The 24,106-nt window shown below is 42.2% G+C and overlaps 4 protein-coding genes and 1 long non-coding RNA gene across 9 annotated transcripts; 1 reads left to right on the forward strand and 4 right to left on the reverse strand.

Moving 5' to 3' along the window:
* Positions 1-53: 53 nt before the first annotated feature.
* zp3d.2 (zona pellucida glycoprotein 3d tandem duplicate 2) lies at positions 54-3,003 on the reverse strand. The gene is made up of 8 exons (XM_010905720.4): positions 2,414-3,003; positions 2,199-2,314; positions 1,707-1,810; positions 1,434-1,608; positions 1,228-1,339; positions 954-1,048; positions 756-829; positions 54-351 (listed from the first exon to the last, which is right to left on the reverse strand). Exons 1-8 carry the CDS (start codon positions 2,870-2,872, stop codon positions 122-124), a joined length of 1,365 nt encoding a protein of 454 aa, XP_010904022.2. The 5' UTR covers positions 2,873-3,003; the 3' UTR covers positions 54-121.
* Positions 3,004-3,204: 201 nt separating this feature from the next.
* On the reverse strand, positions 3,205-5,037 carry lypc (ly6 domain containing, pigment cell). Its single transcript, XM_010905719.3, has 3 exons — positions 4,134-5,037; positions 3,757-3,876; positions 3,205-3,628 (listed from the first exon to the last, which is right to left on the reverse strand). The coding sequence occupies exons 1-3, from the start codon at positions 4,216-4,218 to the stop codon at positions 3,420-3,422; spliced, it is 414 nt and encodes a 137-aa protein (XP_010904021.1). The 5' UTR covers positions 4,219-5,037; the 3' UTR covers positions 3,205-3,419.
* Positions 3,421-11,392, forward strand: LOC117593515. 3 transcript variants are annotated; one of them, XR_004574936.1, is made up of 4 exons: positions 3,421-3,506; positions 3,772-3,842; positions 11,092-11,146; positions 11,305-11,392. It is a non-coding gene; the product is annotated as an uncharacterized LOC117593515 (long non-coding RNA). The 3 variants fall into 3 exon arrangements; XR_004574935.1 differs by lacking the exons at positions 3,421-3,506; positions 3,772-3,842 and adding exons at positions 7,196-7,306; positions 10,293-10,479; XR_004574937.1 differs by lacking the exons at positions 3,421-3,506; positions 3,772-3,842 and adding exons at positions 7,196-7,306; positions 10,302-10,479.
* On the reverse strand, positions 10,686-14,000 carry ccdc105 (coiled-coil domain containing 105). Of its 3 annotated transcripts, XM_034289091.1 has the most exons (8): positions 13,707-14,000; positions 13,252-13,536; positions 12,993-13,097; positions 12,725-12,884; positions 12,028-12,194; positions 11,827-11,922; positions 11,584-11,697; positions 10,686-11,391 (listed from the first exon to the last, which is right to left on the reverse strand). In XM_034289091.1, the coding sequence occupies exons 1-8, from the start codon at positions 13,974-13,976 to the stop codon at positions 11,194-11,196; spliced, it is 1,395 nt and encodes a 464-aa protein (XP_034144982.1). In that variant the 5' UTR covers positions 13,977-14,000; the 3' UTR covers positions 10,686-11,193. The 3 variants fall into 3 exon arrangements, with proteins under 3 accessions (XP_034144982.1, XP_028971752.2, XP_034144983.1); XM_029115919.2 differs by having other exon boundaries at positions 10,686-11,697; XM_034289092.1 differs by having other exon boundaries at positions 10,686-11,697; positions 13,763-13,844.
* Positions 14,001-15,108: 1,108 nt separating this feature from the next.
* Positions 15,109-22,159, reverse strand: si:ch73-95l15.5. The gene is made up of 11 exons (XM_010905713.5): positions 21,961-22,159; positions 20,617-20,843; positions 19,515-20,530; positions 18,678-18,833; positions 17,562-17,639; positions 17,171-17,287; positions 16,883-17,032; positions 16,598-16,765; positions 15,776-15,967; positions 15,308-15,499; positions 15,109-15,229 (listed from the first exon to the last, which is right to left on the reverse strand). The coding sequence occupies exons 2-11, from the start codon at positions 20,783-20,785 to the stop codon at positions 15,125-15,127; spliced, it is 2,343 nt and encodes a 780-aa protein (XP_010904015.2). The 5' UTR covers positions 20,786-20,843; positions 21,961-22,159; the 3' UTR covers positions 15,109-15,124.
* Positions 22,160-24,106: the final 1,947 nt, after the last annotated feature.

A 24,106-nucleotide genomic window follows, 5' to 3' on the forward strand; every position in this document is an offset into this window, starting at 1 on the left:
TTTTGTTTTTTTAAAACATATCTAAGTTTTACAGATGAAATCCAAACTACACATTGGATCAGCATTTGTTCTTTATTGGTGAATTATGCACATGAACATCAGGCAGTGGCATCACACCTTTCTATTTTTCCAAACCAAATATTTCCTCGAATGTTCTGTGTGGTTCGGATACCTGCTCATCTACAACAGCAAATCCCTTCACAGGTCTGGTTTTAGGCCTCCCCATCTGCTTCCCACGTCCTGAATGCACCGCCACCTCAGCCTCTGTCGTTGTCCACACCTCCTGGGTCAGAGCAGGGGTTGTGTTGTAGTCCAATGACCAGGGTTTGCTGGAAACCATCTTAGGGGTGGCTAAAAATGTATACAAAATGTCAGACACCAAACGGCTTGATTGGCCAACTGAATGAAAGGAGGCTAACTGATTTTAATAACATAAATGTCCAAATCTTGGTGAACAGTTTTGTATTCGCCCCTAGCAGTCACACTTGATTCAAATGGATCCCTTGATGCACAGATGACTTGTGCTATCGTCAGTCCTAGTGCATGAATAAACCTATCCCCCAAGGCACTAACGACTTAGGGAGAATCTGGAATGTATTTGAAAACACAGGGATGGGTTTCTTTGCAACAAATGTAAAAAAACAACATTGGCATTCCAAACAAAAATAATGAATACAGTCAATGACTAAGAGTAAAACAAAAGTATGTTTGACCAAAAGACCAACAGGGGGACACCGGTAAGGAGAAGTACTCACTAGAAGGCACGGCAGAAGTGCACTTTGAGTCACAGCAGGAGCACACGGAAGAGGCTCCATACAGCTCCTTCCATCTGAAAGGAAATGACCAAGATGTAGAAGACCAAAACGAACGCCCTTTCACATCTCTCTCTCTCTCTCTCTGAAGGGTGTATGTTGGATGAAGCAGCAGGAAGTCTAGGAACAGCACAGGCTTACCCTCTTGCCTTGGCATCATAGTTGCAGGCCTTGGCAGTGGACGAAGGGACTGACCTTCCCACAGATACAGCACAGTGCATGTACAGCTGCTGGGGCTGAGGACACATATCAAACAGGGCCCCCAATCTACAGGCTGCATACCAACTCACACTAGCTCTACATTGCACTGGAAGTAAGGGGACATCAGCAAATGACATAGGCTTGGTAGGCCATCACCTAACGAAGGCACAGCAATCATGTATGAAATGCTGTTCAAATGGCATCCTCGACATACCTGAACCGCTGTCATTCCTTGAAACAGAAACGCGTCGACGGAAAACCTCACAGCACTCCTTTTATATGGAACGAATCTGGAACCTCTGTGGTTTTTGCTCTCAACCATGCACCTGAACAGAAGAGAGGACTGTGTGTTTCAAAGTGTCCCCTAAAAAGAAAAGGACAGTGTACTAACACATCATTGAGGCTGGATGTCTACATTACCCCAAATTGTCAATGACTGTGTACTGTGGCATTGAGGTGTGTGACCGCTTTAGGGTCACATGACATGAATGGACATAGAGACGTCTGTCTGTAGACATGGAAGGTGCTTCAGCCTGGAAGTACATGGACTTTCCCAAATAAAACCCCTCGGATGGGCCAAGCCTTGCCCATTGAGCTGAGGGACAAAGAATGAGTAATATCTTTACTATTACATTATTTAATTGTAACATGGACTACTCATTTTCCAAGGTCAATTACTCATCTGTACTGTACCATTACGAGCAGTGAGCAGGATGCTGTTTTTTTCGGTCATTTGTTTGGAGAATGTCTGCACCTTGACTTTTGGCGTGTAGCCTATTTTGTAGGCATAATGATATCTGGAAAGAAACACGCAATCTAAATCACTGACATTATCTATCAGCAGAAAAAGTTGGACAACCAGGGGTGTATTTATTCCACAACAAAAAGCTTAAAGTCTAAAAATATTTGTTAAAAATATTTGTTTGGTGGAATTAATACACCCCTGTTCTCCCATATTAATACTTAATTATATTAGTCTTGAAGAATATAAAAAAGGCCTTATGAGCCTTGTTGAATTGTTGTACCAAAAATATATTGGAAAACAAAGTAAATCTAAGCAAATACTAAAGCCTCAAAACATGATTTAAACTAAGTCCTTGCATCGACAGTTTCTCCAGCGCCACCCTTGGCGTTTAGGAAACCGGCGGGGGCATCGTTTAAGTGGGGATTCCTGTTTCAACTCACCTGTTGAAGAGACAGACAACCTTCATAGTGAATGGTACTGATCGCCTGATAGGCCCTTGGATCTTCGGAGGATCATATCGGAGTGAGTTTGAGTAAGCAACTCGATTGTTTACAATCTGGTTTATGGAAGTAGGGCCATGTCAATATTATTACAAATAATTTCTGAGAAATGTAGGCTATGAATGTTAATTAAAACAAGCTAATAGGAATCTTACCGAGCGCTCGCTCCCACAGAGGCCGAGGTCGTATTCAAAGAAGAGGGAATCTTTTGTAGATTTATTGGCTTGACATGTTCCGAGTGTCACTTTTGACGGTGATCCCCTTGAGCCCAAAATGCTTTTTTTAACCTGCACGTGCATCTTGTTGACGTTACAGAGTGTTATCACTTCGCCAGCCTGACTTGGTCGATTTGAGGGCTTCTGTGTTGGGTACATCGGTAGCAGTATTTCCCTGATTTTATCCGGTAATTGTTCGTGTCCAGTTCCACTGACTGGAGTAAATTTGTTCTTGTCTATCAAAGGCACCCTATAGTGCAGAAATACAGGTAATTCGAGATAAGACGGTGGGTCTTCTGTACTAGAGACTTTCGCATTAAAGATCGGGCGTTCAGTCGAGTGTCCAGCCGCTCTAGGATGCAAAAGTGTCAAAAAGGCCAAGTTAAAAAGACACAACATGTCGATATATTCTTGTACCAAAGTTATTGGCTACAATAACTCCAGCACAATCAGGCACTATCGTGAATCTGCACACGAATGACTTAAAACAGAATCAAAAACACCTGTTGTGTGACGTAGAAGCAGACTAGTTGACACGCACAACGCTAGTCCTACATATCTCATTTGCAGTGTGAGCACATATTTAAACAGATAGGCTTGAAGTATGAATATAGTTATACCTTCCTGTATCTTACATAAGCAATACAGTGCCTTTACCAATTAAGATTTATCCAAATATATTATTACAAATAGACAATGTTAGATGGTATCAATACTATTTATTATCCATACAGTGATAATTGTTATGTTTTGAGCTCTCCATTTAGAATGACAGAAACACTGAAGACATGAACACTATTCTAGTTGTTTAAAACTTGCATTGTTTTTCATAAGGCAATCAAGCAAAACTTTCGTTATGCTCCACTCAGGAAGATGGTCAGGTTAAACAATTGTTTTCCCATTGCTTTCTCTGACGGTAGCATTATAATTTTCATAGACCGTCCATTCACCGCAGTGAGAGGGTGAATGGGAGGAGGGAGAACACCAAGCCAGGCCAGTAGAGGGCAGAGAGGGCTGCAGCTCCGTTACACAGGTGGGTGGCACAGCATTCATTGGTGAAGGTGAAGTTCAGGCCCATGGAGTACTTCTCACCAGCCAGGCCACACAGGGAGGAGAGGACACAGCTCTTCTCATACAGTGTCACACTGAAGGCTCCTGTAGATGAAAGGTGTTGCTGAATGGGGTTGGCGCTACAGTAACAGTGTTATTTGGAAAAATACTAATAGTCACGTACGCCTACGCGGGCGCACATACTGAATGTGTGTAACTTCAGGTGCTCTCACCACTCTTCCCCACAGCTTTGCTGGAAAGACATAGCTGACCTGGAGGACACTTCTGTGGGAACTTGATACAGTCCAGTGGGGAAATGGTAGGGAAGACACAGGTGAAGCAAAACAGAGAAACTGAAAGAAAAAGATATTAATGACTGAAGTACAGTACTTGTGTTTAATAGGTTTTGTCTGTGCAATCGGTGATTGACCGGTGTGGGAACTGAGTGGGACTGACTGAAGCCATGTTGTTATTGTAATAACGCAAAGTGTAAAACAAAATTAATTAACTCACCCCATCATAACCCACACAGTACATAATCTACACATTGCAATGAGAAGTTTAGAATATAATGCACATTCAATGGGGAAGTCCTTTCTCTTTCACTTACCCACAGATGGTACCAGGCACAGGAAAAGCAGAGGGCATAGAAGCTGTGACATCATTTTTTTTTCTCCCTCTCTAAACAAAACCATAGTTTATACTACCTTTGATTTGACAGCTTGTGTACTTTTGCAGCTCCTCAAGAACTCAGAATTTTCTAGCTATCAAATTGATTTATTTTAGATGCATGAACATCACCTAAAACATTGAACTTATTGTCCTGTAAAATGTCTTGATATAGTGTGCAATTGTCGGTAAATATCCCAGTTTGTTTTTAGTAGCACTCTTCATGCATCGTCTGCACAGATCTGAAGATAGCCTCCTGTTTGCCTTGATACTATCTTGCTTATCTCTAAATATCTCCCCACCCAACACATCTGATTTAATTAGGACATTAGCCATCTAGTGATAAGACAAGTCGATCCGCTCTTTGACAAATGCTGCTTCTATAATTAGGACTGAAATCTTACTACAAAACCATAATTAAACAATTTGAGTATTCAGTCAAATATTGGGTATTACAACGAAATATACTATTGCCGAAACCAACAGCACCACTTTTCTATGAACAGAGTGTCTATATACAAAGCATCTGTAATTCCTCACTAAAGGCTTATTGAATCATCCCTGATTTGTTAATGAAAGACGTGAAGTTTAGAGGGAGGACGGTCAAATGACCATAAGTCAGATGACTCAGGAGGAGGGGGATAAAACAGTAAACATCTATTCACAGGTGACCGTACGGGACAAAGCTTGGGATTCTAATGTAGCCACCGACAGAGCCGACGATACAATGTCTGCAAAATGGCAATGGATTTATTCAAAGATCATCACTAATGAAAAACATGGAAGTTATTCCAAAACACTAAGGAACGGGTTGAGTTTGCAGAGAAGTATACTGTTAATGTGAAGTGTCCACACACTGCAAGGACATGGTACACTGTATTACACAACTATGGCATTGATCATTACGATTTCATGGAAGATAATTTTACATACTTGATTAAAACTTTTTGTGGTTGGCTAAGGCTACATTTGTAAAAGATTTGAAATTTGTGGTTAAGCCCCTCCGGTGGGCAGACAAGAATATTTGGCTGTTCATGGTGTGTGTAGGCATTAGTCTTCCCTTCCAACTGGCAGTAATAGGAAAATGGAACTACAAGACATGTCAAGATACGGTTAACCTTGTTCCTCAGTAGGAAGGTGCTGTTGGTGAATTATCAAATTGGACCCCCTAGCAGTCAATATGCAGTATATAAAGTGTAGTGTTCTATTATAAATTGTTTCTCAAACTAGGGGTTGTGAGAGAAACTGGTGAACAGTACATTGAGCTGGTAGCAGTGAAAGGCTGTTGAATAAAAATAGCATTTTCCTTTTACCTTTCTACAAATGTGGCTCTAGTTTAAACATTGACACTATTCATAAAAACTCTATTAAGAACATATCTTTAGTTTCACTACCACGTAATATTGTTTTCAAGGCAAAATCATGTTAGGGTCAGCTTTAGTAAAACATAAATTCTGGTCTTCATTTGACAGTTTTTTTGCGCACTTTCAAGTAGACATTTTCTGCCCTCAGTGGTTCAATTGTGCAACTGAAATTCATGATGCAGAGGCACCTTAAGTGCCTTACCTTAAAAGGTGGCCCATTCTAATCTAATCTCAGGTAGGACCGTGGTTCTCGTCTTGCTGGCATGAATTAATGTGAATCCCTGTAGCATTCGAAACATTGGACTGACCACAAAAATGCATATTGATGAACAAGTTTTTACCTGAATGCATTATTAGAAAATATGAAGGACGTGGAAGTGTAATATTTGGTTCAGTTTATTTTATGTAATTGCAGAAAGTGTATATGATTTATCTGGAGTAATAATGAAATGATGGCCTTTCACATTATTATACTGTTCACTAATATAAACGCAACATGTAATTGTTGGATTCATGAACTGAAATAAAAGATCCCAGACATGCCCCACATGCACATTTCTCCTATATGAAATCCATAGATTAGGGCAGGGGCAAAAATCTGATATCAAATTTGGAGGGGACAATTACACTGAACAAAATTATAAACTGAATCTCAGTCTCCGTAACCAGGGCAATGATGACGTTGAGTGACAAGACAACTCGTCTGTCATTCTGATTTAATTCTTCTCCGCTATGTTTCATGAAACTCTGTTGGTTTTATTATTTCTCGTGTCAATCAAAGCTTGTGAAAACGTAAAGTAGGGTGTGCACGAAAATACTGGACAAATCGCGTACCGTAATGCTTCTGTAAGGTGCATTTTATTTTTCAACACGGGACGATCCCGTGTTTTACGGGACGTGTGACAACCCTATTTCAGATGGCATACATGAACACTGTCACCTTGCCTGCTAAGGAACACTACATACACTGCAGTGCAAGCTTCTGTCATTGACTCGAATTCAAACAGCTAAAAAAAAGCTGTTGATGTAAATGCTTGCTAGCAAACATCAGCTAACCGCTAGCTAACATAACGAGATACCTGAAAATGAATTGTATTGAGTGGTAGAAGTAAAGAAATGTAACATATCCTTTGTTTGAACTACTTAATGAAAGTCAGCCACCAATGTGTCAGATTCGCACACGTGGACGACGTGTCACTGCTGAGGGCTGGGATGCAGTGGATCAAACCACTGCATGAGGCAAAGTGCAGAGGTGTCGTTATTACTGTTATTGAAATTAGTTATGTTTACAGTGATATATGGGGGGTCCACCCTTGGATTTCCGCCTATGGATTAGGGCCTAATAAAGTTACCAACTAGAGTAACTGTTATTAGCTGTGATATTTGCCTGTTTTCTCCCCTCGGTCTGTCATTGTCAAAATGGCAAGGTTGTTCACATTCGTTTTTGGCAGGCTCAGTAGCTATCTCAGTATTTGTTACCGCCTTATTCATGGTTTGCGGTGCACACTTCATAAAAATAATATTTTCATATTGGCCGCATGGTATGAAAGAAGCGTCAATGCAGTCAGTGGCTTTTACATGAGGGATATGACACGTTCCGCATCCCCGGGTTAGAGAAACGCCTAGCAAGTAAGTTATCCGCTGGCTCAGTACCTATTGCTAACAATATTGTAAACAACGCTTAGCTAAAATTAGCCGCAACTGACTTGCGATTTATAGAACGCTCGAAACCTTATGAACATCCTTCAGGGTAAGCATGGTCACTTCCAAAAACTCTCGCTCTTCACAAAGCATGGGAAAGAGTCTGTTAGTTATAAACAGTAGTTTTCCTGGACCGACACAAACACCCAGGTCGTGTAGGGCTGTCTCTTCACAGCATCAATAAAATGGATTACAGAACTATTAGCATCACTGCGCAGTTGCCACAAGAACACCACTAATTTGTTTAGACTGTGGTATAATCTCTACACTGGCACAACTATACTTTCCAGCTCAAACAGAACTGGACAACCGCTACAAATGGGTTCAAACGCACGTCATGGGATGAACAGTTTCAATGGGCTGTTTTAAAAAAAACAAAAACATTTTTAAATGTAGGCCACCGCTGTTAAAAGTGAGGGGATGACATGAGTTCTAGCTACCATTCCGGGGAAGTCTGTGGTCATTCCAACATATAGTGATGGTCTATGCATGGTCTATGCTCAAAATGTTTATTTTCTGTGTTACAGCGAGGAGGAAAAGTATTTCATCCCCTGCTGATTTGTACGTTTGCCCACTGACAAATAAATGATCAGTCTATAATTTTAATGGTAGGTTTATTTGAACAGTGAGAGACAGAACAACAATAAAATCCAGAAAAACGCATGTCAAAAATGTTATAAATGGATTTGCATTTTAATGAGTGAAATAAGAATTCGACCCCTCTGCAAAACATGACTTAAAACTTGGTGGCAAAACCCTTGTTTCCACCTCCATGATTGACAGTGGGGATGGTGTTCTTGGGGTCATAGGCAGCATTCCTCCTCCTCCTCCAAACACGGCGAGTTGAGTTGATGCCGAAGAGCTCGATTTTGGTCTCATCTGACCACAACACTTTCACCCAGTTCTCCTCGGAATCATTCAGATGTTCATTGGCAAACTTCAGACGGGCCTGTACATGTGCTTTCTTGAACAGGGGGACCTTGGGGGCACTGCAGGATTTCAGTCCTTCACGGCGTAGTGTGCTACCAATTGTTTTCTTGGTGACTATGGTCCCAGCTGCCTTGAGATCATTGACAAGAACCTCCCATGTAGTTCTGGGCTGATTCCTCACCGTTCTCATGATCATTGCAAATCCATGAGGTGAGATCTTGCATGGAGCCCCAGAACGAGGGAGATTGACAGTTCTTTTGTGTTTCTTTCATTTGCGAATAATCGCATCAACTGTTGTCATCTTTTCACCAAACTGCTTAGCGATGGTCTTGTAGCCCATTCCAGCTTTTTGTAGGTTTACAATCTTGTCCCTGACATCCTTGGACAGCTCTTTGGTCTTGGCCATGGTGGAGAATTTGGAATCTGATTGATTGCTTCTGTGGACAGGTGACTTTTATACAGGTAACAAACTTAGATTAGGAGCATTCCCTTTAAGTGTGTGCTCCTAATCTCAGTTTGTCACCTGTATAAAAGACACCTGGGAGCCAGAAATCTTTCTGATTGAGAGGGGATGAAATACTTATTTCACTCATTAAAAGGCAAATCAATTTATAACATTTTTGACGTGTTTTTCTGGATTTGTTTGTTGTTATTCTGTCACTGTTCAAGTAAACTTACCGTTAAAATTAGACTGATGATTTCTTTGTCAGTGGACAAACGTACAAAATCATCAGGTGATCAAATACTTCTTTCCCTCACTGTAATTGTTCAAGTGGCCAATATACACACACCTAAAGGATTATTAGGAACACCTGTTCAATTTCTCATTAATGCAATTATCTAATCAACCAATCACATGGCAGTTGGTTCAATGCATTTAGGGGTGTGGTCCTGGTCAAGACAATCTCGTGAACTCCAAACTGAATGTCAGAATGGGAAAGAAAGGTGGTTTAAGCAATTTTAAGCGTGGCATGTTTGTTGGTGCCAGACGGGGCGGTCTGAGTATTTCACAATCTGCTCAGTTACTGGGATTTTCACGCACAACCATTTCTAGGGTTTACAAAGAATGGTGTGAAAAGGGAAAAACATCCAGTATGCGGCAGTCCTGTGGGTGAAAAAGCCTTGTTGATGCTAGAGGTCAGAGGAGAATGGGCCGACTGATTCAAGCTGATAGAAGAGCAACTTTGACTGAATAACCACTCGTTACAACCGAGGAATGCAGCAAAGCATTTGTGAAGCCACAACACGCACAACCTTGAGGCGGATGGGCTACAACAGCAGAAGACCCCACCGGGTACCACTCCACTCCACTACAAATAGGAAAAAGAGGCTACAATTTGCACAAGCTCACCAAAATTGGACAGTTGAAGACTGGAAGAATTTTGCCTGGTCGGATGAGTCTCAATTTCTGTTGAGACATTCAGATGGTAGAGTCAGAATTTGGCATAAACAGAATGAGAACATGGATCCATCATGCCTTGTTACCACTGTGCAGGCTAGTTGTGGTGTAATGGTGTGGGGGATGTTTTCTTGGCACACTTTAGGCCCCTTAGTGCCAACTGGGCATCGTTTAAATGCCACAGCCTACCTGAGCATTGTTTCTGACTATGTCCATCTCTTTAGGACCCCCAGGTACCCATCCTCTGATGGCTACTTCCAGCAGGATAATGCACCATGTCACAAAGCTCTAATTATTTCAAATTGGTTTCTGGAACATGACAATGAGTTCACTGTACTGAAATGGCCCCCACAGTCACCAGATCTCAACCCAATAGAGCATCTTTGGGATGTGGTGGAACGGGAGCTTCGTGCCCTGGATGTGCATCCCACAAATCACCAACTGCAAGATGCTATCCTATCAATATGGTCCAACATTTCTAAAGAATGCTTTCAGCACCTTGTTGAATCAATGCCACGTAGAATTAAGGCAGTTCTGAAGGCGAAAGGGGGTCAAACACAGTATTAGGATGGTGTTCCTAATAATCCTTTAGGTGAGTGTATATAGATCATTGTCATTTCCTGGTGGCTGAAAACGTACGGTATGAGGAATCATGTAGCTATCTGAATTAATGTGAAATATATTTTCCATTAACTGAAAACTCAAGCTTTTACAGCTCAACTCTGCATGCAGAATACAAAGGGGGCAATTGACTGGTACTGACAGGGGTCTGGAGAGTAAGTTATGAAATAAGGTAGCCTTGCCTTATTGTGCGTAAGCAACAATGGCAGCTTGGGCACCTGTGACATCCATGGAGGCAGAAGTGACATCCATGGAGGCAGAACGATCATCAGGTGTGCTTTGGAAGACGCATATTTTGACATTTAGTGTCACAATTCCACAGGTGGTTGATGCTATGAAGCAGCATAAATAAAGCATAATACTTTTGTAATTCCCCCATGTTCCACTTTTGGAACACTTTTAAGAATCCCTTAGGACCATGTGTACAAAGACCAGGTTGTAAAGCTGTCTGAGAAAGAACATAGAAACAATTTTCTCATTGATTTTCCATGATGCATTTCAAACTTTATTTCCATTACATAGATTGATTTCCAGATGTAAATATTATTACAGATCTGTCAACAACCTATTTAGTACAGCCATAACTCCAATTAAGAAAGTAAACATTTGTCATTGAATACATTAGTTATTCAACATGGTGGGGTGATTTTTGGAAATAAAAAATATTCAATGGTCAAAAGATTTGCATACTAAACCTTAAGCACAGTCCTGCTCAAATTGGACCTAGCCAGTTCTAAATGAAATGTACTAGTATAGCTTAGGTATGCCACATGTGAATGGGTCCGACACATCAGTCAGTCTTTTGACCTTATCCAGGATAAAGCACTCATGCAGTTTGTGTATAGGCTTATACAGGAGCTGTTTCTCAATACATCTTTCCTTAGGCCGGTCCTTATCAGAGGGGATGGACTGTGGTTCTTAACTCTTCTTGAGAAGCAGGTGAGGAGAGAACACAAGGAAAGATGAACGGAGTAATATATACGAGTTTAGTACACCCCCTGTTGGAGAAACATGGGTATAGCTCGTCTGTCTACCAGCTGCGTCCGCAGCCTGACCACAGAACAGTCCACAAGCTCTGCCGCCCTCTTTCCCTGCAGGTTGTCCACCAGCTGCAGACATGTGCCCTGTAGCCTGGAGAGCTCCTCCTCGGAGGAAAGCAGACAGCGGCGGAGAACTGAGCTACCCTGAGAAGAACGTACAAGTGCTTCTCTTAATTGATTCAATTGATGTTGATGGAATATTTGCTTGGGGGATGTCAAATTACAATTTGGGCCATGCTGAATGTTTTTTTTTTTTTTTAAATGTATTGGTTTTATAAATGGGTGCAATAAAAAGACAAAGACACAAGATAAGAGACACTGGTAGGTGTTTGTCACCTGTATGAGATGAGCAGCCTCAGGTAACCGAGTACCAGGATGTCTGTGGTAAACATTTACTATAGGTCTGGTCAGCTTTTCTCTGGACAGCACATCCCCACTGTACTCTGGTCCCTGGGTGACAGTATAGGAGGATTAAGTAGTTAGGTAAAACACAATGGTCATTTCCAAATAGGTTTTCTTGATCAACTGCACACTACCATCAAAGACGAGCCCTATAGAAGGTTCCGGACACATACTGACCAGAGCACTGTCATGGCTGTGACGAATGCAGTTCAGCTGCCTCTGTTTGCGAAAAATGGCCTGCCTTGTGGCTGCAGACATCATTGTGAGATGTTGCTGCTCGAAAAAGTTAGATTTTGTTTCATTTTTTTTTTGTTTTGTTTCATCTAAAAAGGAATTGTAAGCCATATAATATGGTAGAAACACATCCTAATAGTGTACCTTTAAAGTCACAGTCTCGGCTATTTTCTTCACCAGGCCTTCGTTGACAGTACGGTGAGCAGCTTTTTGCCTGGCGATGGCATTCCCAATTATCTGTCTGATGTTCTCCCTCAGCAGCTGTGACTGTTTCACAGCCTGAGTGGAGGACTCCAGAACATGCTTACATTCTGAGAGAAGTAGATGTTTGGATAATGTTACAAAACCAGATGAACCATAGTAATAGACTGAACACAGAAATAGATCCTCTAGGAGGTTATGTAGTAACAGAGGGTACTTTGTGGGACTAACTGTAAATGGGGTGGGCATCTTTGATGGGGGGTGTGCCACTGGAACTCATTAAAAGGGGCCACGGTGGCTGAATATTTGCTGCACTTCACGTTCTGTCATGGGATCTAAATACTGCTTCTTTACTTGCCCAACTGTAGCCAATGTTTTGCTGATCTGGGCTAATTGAGTGACTGTTGCTTAAAAACGGTGAATGCACAACTAAATGCTACATTATAATTATATAAAGTGTATTCTACTATTAGAAGTGTATTCAACTAAATAGTATTCTACTATAATATTTTTTCAGTAAAAAGAAAGCATCAATAGGACAAGAGAGTGTCTGTTCAGTGCCACAAATTGTTACGTTAATACAGTATGTTATTGACACAGAACCTGGTGTGAAGGTGCCGGTATGTTATTGACACAGAACCTGGTGTGAAGGGGCCGATGGGGTCTGCCACTTCTGTGAAACCTTGAGAGGGAGTTCCACGTCGTCCCAAAGACAGAGATCCAGTGCTGGGTAAAAGTTCTAGAACACGGGCTCTCTCACTGGCACACTCCAACAGCTGCCGGCTGCACTGACCCAGGGTCTGCAGGACAAACATACACAGGAAATGAAGAGGTATTAATACATGTGCAAAGCTTTAGGCACTTACAGACTATTGTAAAGTGAGAACTAAGTTGTTAAAAGTCTTCACCTGTAGTTGTGACAATGTGTTTCTCAGAATGCACTCCAGTTCCTGTTTCAGTTTAGTGAGTTCCACCTTTTCACATTGCAGTAAATGGTCTGCTCCGTCTCTGCCCTGGGACCGGACATCAAACGTCAGATACAGTTTATTCTCAAACGACACAGCAGAACTCATGCAATGTTGTCCATTTGTGCAGTGCTAGCACCACCCTCTGGTGTCAGATGGGATTACAAAGTTTACTCAGTGTAGTCACACACAGTCCACTTACAGTCTCAGTAGTGGCTGGTCTCCTGGTCCTTCCTTCCGCACTCTTCTGGTTGATCAGCAGTTCATTCCGCAGACTCCTCAGCATTCTCTCCAGGTGGCCTCTCTCCCGCTCCAGCTTGGTGCCCTCCTGTCCCACCTGGACAGCCTGTCTACGTAACTGGCCCTCCACTTCCCTCACTCTGCGCATGTACTCTCGTGCTAGCCCCACACTAGCCTCTGCACACAGCTCTCGCAAGCAGGGAGGGGGAAATGGGGCCTCAAATGTGGTGGGGGTGGCATAAGGGAACTGAAAATAGTGGCAATGAAAAATTACACAAATTCTATACACCAAACAAACAGTATTATTTACCTTACAATATACAAAAATGTATTTTAATTCTAGCAGCTATTACCATACATATCTGAAAATAGCGCACATTAAATTAATTACTTTGTATAATCTGAATAATCCCTCACCATTGTTCCTGTCGTAGAGGGCCTAAGTTTTACTTTGCACACGGAATGTTTATCACCTCCATCCTCTACCATTGTGTCATCCTTCTTTGGAGTAAAACCAGTAGCGCCACTGCTCCGAGGGCGGCTGGATCCCGAACGTCCTGCGTGGGTTTGCCGCAAAAGGATTTCTGCGCGCCGTAAAGCGCGAACCGTATCGTCGCGCCAAGATTGCGGTCCTATTGTAACAGAGGCGAGGGGAACTGCTCGCAGTGACATTTTATTTGTACTCATGTCTAGTTTTAATACATTTGAAACATCATGTGTCAATATTACGCAACTAGCCAAAATACAACGCTCACCTCCGCCCCTAGGGACAAACGAACTATTGTTGAAGTCTCGTATCCAAAGCAACCGTTCCTCAAGTAACAGGAAACTCTAGTCGGGCATTTGATTGGCCCAAAGAACTGGAGAGGATAGATGATCACTTAGCTGTGGGGTTTACTGCAACTGAATCACTGGAGATAATATTCCACGACTTAAATACAGAAAAGAGACCCCCGCGGGTCATGGCATTCCATGGAATAGGCAGCAACATGCAATGAATTATTAGATGCATAGAGGTTTATTGCGCAAAGAAAAAAAGAAATAATTTGGCAGCAAAAATCCAAGAATGGCAAATTAATACACATAAAAACAAGATAAAATTTGAAATATTTTCCAAAAATAAACTGATCAAACTTTTCTGCAGTAACCCCACTTTCTCCAAACACACATAAAAGAAGATGTCTAAATAAATACTTTGTAAACCGCTTTAGGACAATCACCACGCCAAGCAGTGTATCATATAGCACACAAACAAAAAAGTCAGTATTTGTAGATACAGCCCAAAAAGACACAATTACACAAGAAATGAAAAAACATAACACAAAACCAATGAAGAAAACTTTGTAAATAATCCTTTATGATTTTAGCCGTTATAAGGAAGGGTACACCTTGTCCTGAAGGCCACAAAAAAAAAGAATCATATTCCCCCTTACACATCATTTGACTGACATGTCTATATGATCAATTTAATTGAGAATTCAAATACTTTGGTCCTCATCAGACATGAACCACTAGCATAATGAATAAATTCAATCAGTAATTTAACATTAAAACATTAAATATTATACAAATAAGAGTGAGCATGTAAAATTGACACACTGATGTGGATGTCCATTACTTACAAATAAAGGACAAACAGTTTTAACACAAAATCCAAGGCTTGTCTGTCGGAATTATGTTGCAACTAGTGCAAATGCAGAAAACAACCTTTCCTAAAGGCTTGTATTGACTTGTAATTACTAGTCAACTGCCTGTGGTTCTAGAAAGTGCAGCTTCATACAGCCCCCATATGAATGTCCATTGTACATTCATGTTCCTAACCCACCTCCCTCCTTTCATAACGTGTGTTTGACGGCAGTCAGGGGCTCACATTTATTCAGCAGGTTCTGTTGGAGTTCTTTCATTAGATTATCCCGTTCCTCAGACTGCAGGAGAACTTGCTGAATAAAAAAAGAATCACAAATCAACATATACAGTGTTAGTCTTTGGTGCTTTTTTAAGGCATTGTATGGACATACCTGTATAAGTTTGTCCCTCTTCTCCAGACTCTCTCTCAGTTTCCTCTCCTCCCTCTCTCGGTCCTGTTTTTCACAGAGCCAGGCCCACTCTGCCTCCCTGCTCTCCTTGCCTCTCTCCCTCAGCTGGTTCTGAGTGTCTTTGAGTTGCTGAGACAGTGAAGACACAGTCTGACCGTGTTTCTGCCGCTGCTCCTGGAGGAGCCCATGGAGAGAGAGAGGAGGACAGTAAAGGCATGAGTTCTACTGACCAAACTAGATTTAAGCAAAAAGGCACTAGGTGGTTTTGTATACAACCAATAAACCACAAACCTTATTGCTATCATAAACCAGTTACTACCATAATCAGAACAGTGCAAATACATTTATTTTTGTCATATCCATGGTATACAATCTCACAGACCATGGCTTTTAGCCGATATGCAATTTTGTCATTGCATCCATTTTCCACCCATCTTCGTCTGCTCTCACCTGCATCAGGACCTGATAGTCTTGCAGGGCAGAGTTGAGTTTGAAGACCTCTTGGCACATGGCGTTGCTGTTTTTCTCTCTGTCTTTCAGCAATACTGTCAGCAGATTCTCCTTCTCCTTCAGCTGAGTGGCCAGAGCCCCCTCAGCTCCACCTCCTGAAACACCTTGGCTAATCACAGAGTCCCAAAGCGCCTGAAGAAAAATTTAAGAAGTTATGAGGAAAGTCTCCTTGAAACCAGTGAAGCCAATTAACAAACATCAAGGTCGGTGCCTGCAGTACTGGTCCTTGAACCTCGTGCTGCCACCAAAAAAGGGATTAAGACTAAATTCACTTAGTTGCAATTTAAATTCACTTAGGTTTAGATAGAAAACGGGCAAAGGTACAGACATCGGAATTACTCAGAACACTCTTTCAAAACATTGTGGGCCAATATTCAATAAAGCGTTTTTCCACTGTTGGTTCATGCTGTACAAGGCTGTCAATATCCCGGTTCAGATATCTTTTCCATCCGTCCATGACCCGCTTGGTGCTGGAGCCGAGCCAGTTATCCTGTCCTCATCTGATATCTGACACTGGCCACATACCCAGTAGACCAGTGGATGGAGTTGCAAATGGCCAAAATCAATGTCACAGTATCACAAATGTTATCTTCTCTACCTGAGCCAGAGGAGCATTTATAAAATTAGAAGATTTAAGGACTACACTAAGAAAGAACTATAGCCAAAAACAAGTTGGAATACGAAACTACCAGAGTAAGGGTCCTAAAACCACATTCAAGTTAAATTCAATATGCATGTGTTGAGCTGGTCCCCCCCCATCACCTGCATATCTTTTTGACAGCTCTCTAATGCCTCATTGAGGCAGAGGAGAAGAGCTTCTTTCTCCTGGAGCACCGCTGTGAGGGCCTTGTCTCTCTGCCTCCACACATCCCTCTCTGCCTGCACCTCCTTCTGCACTCGCTCCTTCTCAACCAGCTCTACTCTCATTTCCTGAAGCCAACAAGGAACTATATGTTAGGAAGTAGAAACATCTTTGACAATGTAACTTTTTATATCAGGTCTGTAGTTCAAAGCCGCTTCTGTTAATGAGCGTGTGTTCAGACTCACATTAATGATGTGCTGGTTACTTTGAAGTACAGTATTGAGAGTGTTGAGGTCCCTCTCCCGGTCTCTGCTGGCCCTCCTGACTGCCTCCATCTCGCTCTCCATTCTCTTCTCCCTATCACTCATCTCACGGCACAGGTCTTCCAGGCCCTGCTGAAGAATAAGTAGTGCATAAGAACATTGTACAAACATCTCAAGTAGCAGAGGGTGTTACATGTTATTATCCATGATTTGAAAGTCTGCAAGAGCTTATTAAATTCCTCATCAAAGGGGATACGTCTCAGCTCCCACCTTATCATCGAAGAGGGTTTCTTTTAAATGGTCAGCAAGGGCCTGTGTTAGTTTATCTGCCATTTCTGTCCCAGTTCCCACCTCCTCACACATCCTCTTGATCAGGTCCATGCAGTCCTGTGATAGACAGGGGGATAGGAGATTCTGGTCACAGAAAGCACATGCCTTGAGATTCACTGGAACATCACATAGTGTAGCCTCTGATCTGTTTGGCATTGGCTACTGTTAAAGCAGATGATGTTTGCTAAACTGCAGTTTTGTTCAAATACAATCTTTCGGTTTTACTTTGTGACTAAGCTGATTCCCATCTGGCAACACCACGGTGTCATCAGACAGTTTGGAGTGTCCGTGTTTTGGTGGTACATAACGGTCTCAGCTATGAACAACTCACCAGGATAACGCGGTCTCGGCTGTGCAGTGAACGCCCCAGACTCTGCAGTAGCAAGGTCCCACTGTCCTTCTGCTGCCACTTAAAAAGCCATAATGACATACACAGAACTTAAGTGAAAGATGCAAGTCGCCACAGGCCCAATGTTGTTGCAGAGACAGGAGAGCAGGCTAGGTTTGTCTGGCATGATTTTGACCATAGGAGTAATCAACACGGCACAAACATATTTGGGACCAAGCTAGAGTAGACCCCTCATTTTGAAGCCAGAGTCTTGTGGTTGAACTAATTAAGCATTAAGGCATGAGGTGTGATAGATGGTCAATATACTATGACTAAGGGATGTTATTAGACATGACACAATGCAAAGTGACTGCACTGCAAACAGCCCTTAGCAGTGGTATTTTGGTCATTTAATACAAACCCCTGAGAAGCCTTATTGCGATTATGAATCAGTTACTAATTCAATTGCTAACAGTGGCGATACTGCATTTGCCATACCGGTGTAATAAAATCTCACAGCTTTCAACCAATCAACATTCAAGGCTCGACCCACACAGACTACTTGTTACAGTTTAAGCTTTACAGCTTAATAACAATGATTTCCAGGCAGTCCTTTTGCCTTATAGTATGAAACTTAGAACATAAGTCCACAATCTGCTGTTTGATGTACTAGACCACACATGCACTTAATCCAAATGATTGGGTTATTTCAATGTTCTTATCTTTAAGGGGTTTAGGTAAGATGCTTCAGGGGCGAAGCCTAGACACACTAGACAGACAGACCCCGGAGCAGGGCTGGAAAATGGAGTGTACTGAAAGGACAGATAAGGAGATGCCCCTCAGCAGCTGAAGAGTCAGTTAATAATCGCTTGTATGCAAAGTCAATCTGTGCTGAAGGGCAAACTCCTCTGGTTGGGGTAGATTCCAGGGAGAGGTGGCCTGTGAGTGTGGTTGAACAAGTACACCTGCAGGAAGGAAGACACACCCTTGTCCTGTGAGCAAACAGACTAACACACCCATCATTCCTTCCATAAAGCCATATGTAGCTGGGAAACCGCCCAGAATATCTACAAGGGGAGAAGAGTGGAGAGTCCAATCAGCAAACCATTCAGTGCTTACCATAGCCCACTCCTCTGGTCCACTGGGATCAGTAGTGTCTGGTTTGGTTTTGGTCCCTTTTTTAAGCTCAGCTTCTAGGACCTTGATGCGTGTCAGAGCTCTATCAAGCTGCCATCTCAACTGCCTTACTGCCATATGTACTCGACCTGTAGCACTCTGATGAGAAGTAGAAAGACAGGGTTACGTTTGAGTTTAGTCACTAAGTACGTTTGCGTTTAGTCCTACCTGTATTCCTTATCAAGAGAATAACCAGTTGTGGTGCAAATCTATGATCATTTTTGATATTTTTAATACGATAATTACTGATCCTAGATCAGCATTACTACTGTATTAATATGCTGTATGAATCTGTAGTTCCTATACCCGGTGGACCTTAGCACTGGTTACAGAAATTATAGATCCTGGATGACATGCTACTGACCACTTAGTCAATATTTACACTCAGGAACAGACACAGTGATACATAAACACAGAGGCAGACAATCCTCATTAATGACAGACAAATGTTCCTCCCCAGATTTGTTTTATATTTTTTCTCTCATTTTTAGACAGTGGGGTGTGTTGTGGTCTGGAAGAAATCCTGCATTACACATAACTTCCTGACATTATTTGGCATGCTGGTTTTTCAAAATGCAACAGTTTCAAAAATGTCACTGAGTTGCAGTTCATAAGGAAATCAGTGAATTGACATAAATCAGCCTGTAATCCATGGATTTCATTTAACTGGGTCTACAGAGATGATCATTTGGACCATTTCGGGAAAGTTTTTCTCAGATCATGAAACATGGGACCAACATGACACAATTATATTTTTGTTCAGAGTAAGAGACAACTCACCTCTCTATGTAGTGGAATAAACTCATCCTTCAACTCAGTCAAAACATCATCGCTCTCTTCATCCATTTCTTCTTCTCCGTTCTCCACACTATCCCGGTCTCCAAAATCCAGCACCCTTGACACCTCAGATGATGACGACACACCCATCTCTCCTAAACATCGCCCATCCCTCTTTCCCAAAACAGGAATCTTACTCCCTGAAGGAGAAACGACTGGCCTTCCTTCGATACCTTTGAGCTCTCTGAGAACCAGGTTGACTGACGGATCGTCTGGCCAATCAAATGAATCATGGCAACCCTGCACGTCCAGGCATTGGACGGACCCGGTGCAAGAAGGCGCTCGTAAGGAGAGAGCGGATGCGGCCAATGACTCTGCGCTAGAGCTGAGCGACGGCACTTTCGACCAGTGGAGGGGCATGCTCTGGGACTTGTTTCGCGATAGGGCCAAGGGGGAAAAGGACTGGAAGGGCAGATGGCGGGGAACCCCACAAACTGACTCAAAGGCGGAGTCTGACACCCTCAGAGAGTCACACCCCTCGCATTCCTTCCCCTTCCTGCACCTTTTCCCCGTTCTACTGAAGTACGGACATTTGGCAGATTTCTCCGACCAGCACTCGTACTCTGACAGGGCCATGTTCTCCTTCAGCATTTCCATGTAACCCTCCCTGTCGCCCAGACCCTCTGTGTCCTCCTCGCTGGTGCCGCTTCCCAACCGCAAATCCTGAGGGTGTTGCTGGTAATAAGCGCTGCGCACCCACTGCCTGACCTTGTCCCTCTCGCCGGTCAACTTCTTAAGTCTCTCAGAGGATAACACCCTCATTCTGGAAATGACCGTGTCGAACTTGAAAACCCGCTCTAGAACTGACACGCATTTGCCACACAGGAACTCCCCCCGCCTGCCACCCCGCGGTACAGACTGCCCTAGTATGTGGGTGAGTACTGAGAGGAGGTCCATTGCTTTGGAGGGGGAGGACAGAGACGGCAGAGATGCTGTAGAGCCCAGGGACATAGTGCTACCTGCAGAGGAGCAACTAAAACTTTAGAATACACACACAACTGCAAGCGCCTGTTTACACCCGCACACACACACAGGCACAACTCACCCCAGGGGCTGCTTTCAGAAGAGGTGGAGAGACTTCCTCTGCCCAGTGAGTCTGAGGTCTGAGCCGGACCAGCTTTCTTGTTCTGACCCCCAAAGAGCCATCGCCGTTGGTTACCATGCAGGTCACCCCCACACACCAGACAGGCCTCCGATTTGCCTCTGGAGGACATGGTGGAACGTAGGGCTAGAAAAGTCCCTTCTTATGTCCACTGAATGGTCTTCAAAATTCTGTTGGAACAAACCAGGAAACATTGGCTAGAATCTTTCTCTAATCTTAAAATTCATAAGATGTAGTTATTTTCTCGGCTGTAGTTTCTTTCTTGGCGACTATAAATGACGCAAACAATGTCTATTAGGCTACAACAGTATAGTGTTCCCATAATAGCCCGTCCAGCACCGCAGGATATGATGATAAAACGGGTATTCATTACCGGAGTACAAATATGATGAGCAAGTACTGCAATACACTAATACGGAACGTTTACTGCTTAAATAACTGTAGGCTACTCACAAGTGTTAGCCTATATAGGCTACGTGGCGGTGAGCTTTGTGGAGTTATCTGCTCTGACTAGTTTTCCCATGAAGAGCCTCGCTCGATCTTAGCTTTTTCTATCATAGCGCTATAGCGTGAATCGCTGTTTGGTAAGTGTTCACTTTACAAAGTAAAGTAACCACTACTAGGCGTAGAGATCGACCTTGAGCCACGCTGACAGTCAAAACTACCTACAATACAAACTGTCAAAGTTAAAAACGTCCATGTCATCTCCCCCATTCGTCTCACTACTCGCTCGTGTCTTTATTAAGAGAACGTTCTTACGACTGTGTTGTGTTATTAGTAATAGTATGTATTTTGAAACGTTGACATAAGCAGTCTAATCTATTACCACCATTTCGAAAGTTGACAGCTGGTGTAGCTACGTTGCCTTACCGTGCGTTACACAGCCTGTAAATACGACCAATGACCTGTCTAGGTATTTGAAGCAGCAGAGGTACGTGGAAAATATTTACACCACTTGTCCTAGCGGCGAAAGTTTTAGGTTAGGCTATATTCACCGAATTAACAAACTAAGTGTCCCTTTGACGTTTATTAAAATCACAACTGTGCACGTTCTTCCATTTTAGACCAAGGGTAGGCAATCTCTAGAAGTTAAATCTGCCTTCGCGCTCTGAATCTGAACACGCGATACGGAGATTGGACAAAGGTACAAAATCTTTAATGCAAATGTAAGCTACGGTGGCGGCGACAGTGAATTGTCAACCGTGTCGCATACATTTTTTCACTCTCTTCATGAATTTAAAAATGACTAAATAGAATAAATCATGACAAATAAACAAAGTTTCTTACAATGCCAACCAGGAACTCGAGTGCGCTGCAGTACACTGGATCGAAAGAATCTGTGTGTATACCTTGCCGACGTCATTGGTAATACCTGTTCTGAGGCGTGTGGCATTTCATTTGCTCCATTCCGTATATGCTGTATGATTTTTTTCCCGACCAGGTTCTACACCAATGTACCTGTACTTTATCAGTTCAGATGGCTACATTAAAACTAATGTCGTTTGTTACTCCAGGATTGGCCGCCCCACTCCATTTGATTATTGATACAGGTACACTTTTCAGTAATACATGTACAGTGCCAGATCGACCACAGTCCTGGACTGAGGTATTGCCAACCTCGCACTTTTCTTTCTGTAAGATATTTTAAAATGTAAATATATTTTGGTAACCACAATCTTTTTTGGTTTGCCGTTGAAAAAATCCATAAGATCTAAATACTTTAATCAATCTTAGTTTATTCCACAAAGAAATCACAATATATTATTGGCACCTCGTAGAAGTACACCAACAAAACTGCAGTATTTCAACATCTGCTTTACTTTGGAATTGAACTCACCTTTGCCTGCAATATGAAAATCGATACTTCATACAGTCTGAATAAAGACATACATATTTGTATGTTTCTTTATACAAATAATCATTCTCCTGTTTTGTGCCACTGTACAAACCACAGTGAGCATGGATAAAACAAAGAACACAAGAATGCCACACAGATTCTGACCTTCAGACACAAGCTATGACAGTTTTAACAAACATGGTCCTTGGTCAAAGCACTGACCGTGTGCATTAAATCATGAAATCAGGATAATACCAAGGCATTTTGGAGCACAATATCAAACCCAGTGTCATTAAGATGTGTCTCCATCAGAGGTCATGGAGCTTTCAGCTGGACATTGATCTCAATCACACTTCAAAACAAAAAGCTGGACTGTTTTGAAGTGGCTAGCAGTGAGTCCAGAACTAAATCCCATTGAAAGCGTGTGGAGATCTGAAAACAGCAGAACTAAAGCAGTTTGCAAAAGAAGAGTGGGCTAAACTGCCAGCATGTGCAGGAACCTCATTAATGGTGAGAGGAAGTGCTTGATTGCAATTATTATGGCCTAAGGTGTGCCACCAAATATTATGTCAAGAGTGTCAATATTTTGTAAATGTTATTTCTGTTTATTTTCTGATTTAAAGAGATATATTAGGTTGAACACACTAGTTTACTTTTTGTTTATTCTGCACAGATCTTTGAAACAATTCATGCTTGGGCAATTGAATGACAACATGGTACGCAAATGTTTGTTAATAATTTTAAAATGATTGAATTCACAACCATATCAGATATAATCCATCACACACAGAGTTACAGTGGATATAAAAAGTCTAAACACCCCTTTGAAAATGCAAGGTTTTTGTGATGTAAAAGAATGAGACAAAGATAAATCATGTCAGAACTTTTTCCACTTTTAATGTTACCTATAATGTGAACAATTCAACTGAAAAACTAAGTTTTTCACAACAAAAGTCACAACAAAAGTGACTCTGATTAATCACAAATAAAGTTCAGCTGTTCTAGTAGGATTTTCCTGACATTTTCTTAGTTGCATCTCAGAGCAAAAGCCATGGTCCGCAGAGAGCTTCCAAAGCATCAGAGGGATCTCATTGTTGAAAGATATCAGTCAGGAGAAGGGTACAAAAGAAATTCCAAAGCATTAGATATACCATGGAACACAGTGAAGACAGTCATCATCAAGTGGAGAAAATATGGCACAACAGAGACATTACCAAGAGCTGGACGTCCCTCAAATTGATGAAAAGACAAGAAGAAAACTGGTCAGGGAGGCTTCCAAGAGGCCTACAGCAACATTAAAGGAACTGCAGGAATTTCTGGCAAGTACTGGCTGTGTGCTACATGTGACAACAATCTCCTGTATTGTTCATATGAATTCGCAATGGGGTAGGGTGGCAAGACGGAAACATTTTCTTACAAATAAAAACATCCAAGCCCGGCTGAAGTTTGCAAAAACAAACATCAAGTATGTGTTATGGTGTGATGAAACCAAGGTTGAACTTTTTGGCCATAATTCCAATAGGTATGTTTGGTGCAAAAACAACACTGCACATCACCCAAAGAACACCATACAGTGAAGCATGGTGGTGGCCGCAT

The sequence above is a fragment of the Esox lucius genome, chromosome 20 (genome assembly GCF_011004845.1).
Source record: "Esox lucius isolate fEsoLuc1 chromosome 20, fEsoLuc1.pri, whole genome shotgun sequence".
NCBI lineage: Eukaryota > Metazoa > Chordata > Actinopteri > Esociformes > Esocidae > Esox > Esox lucius.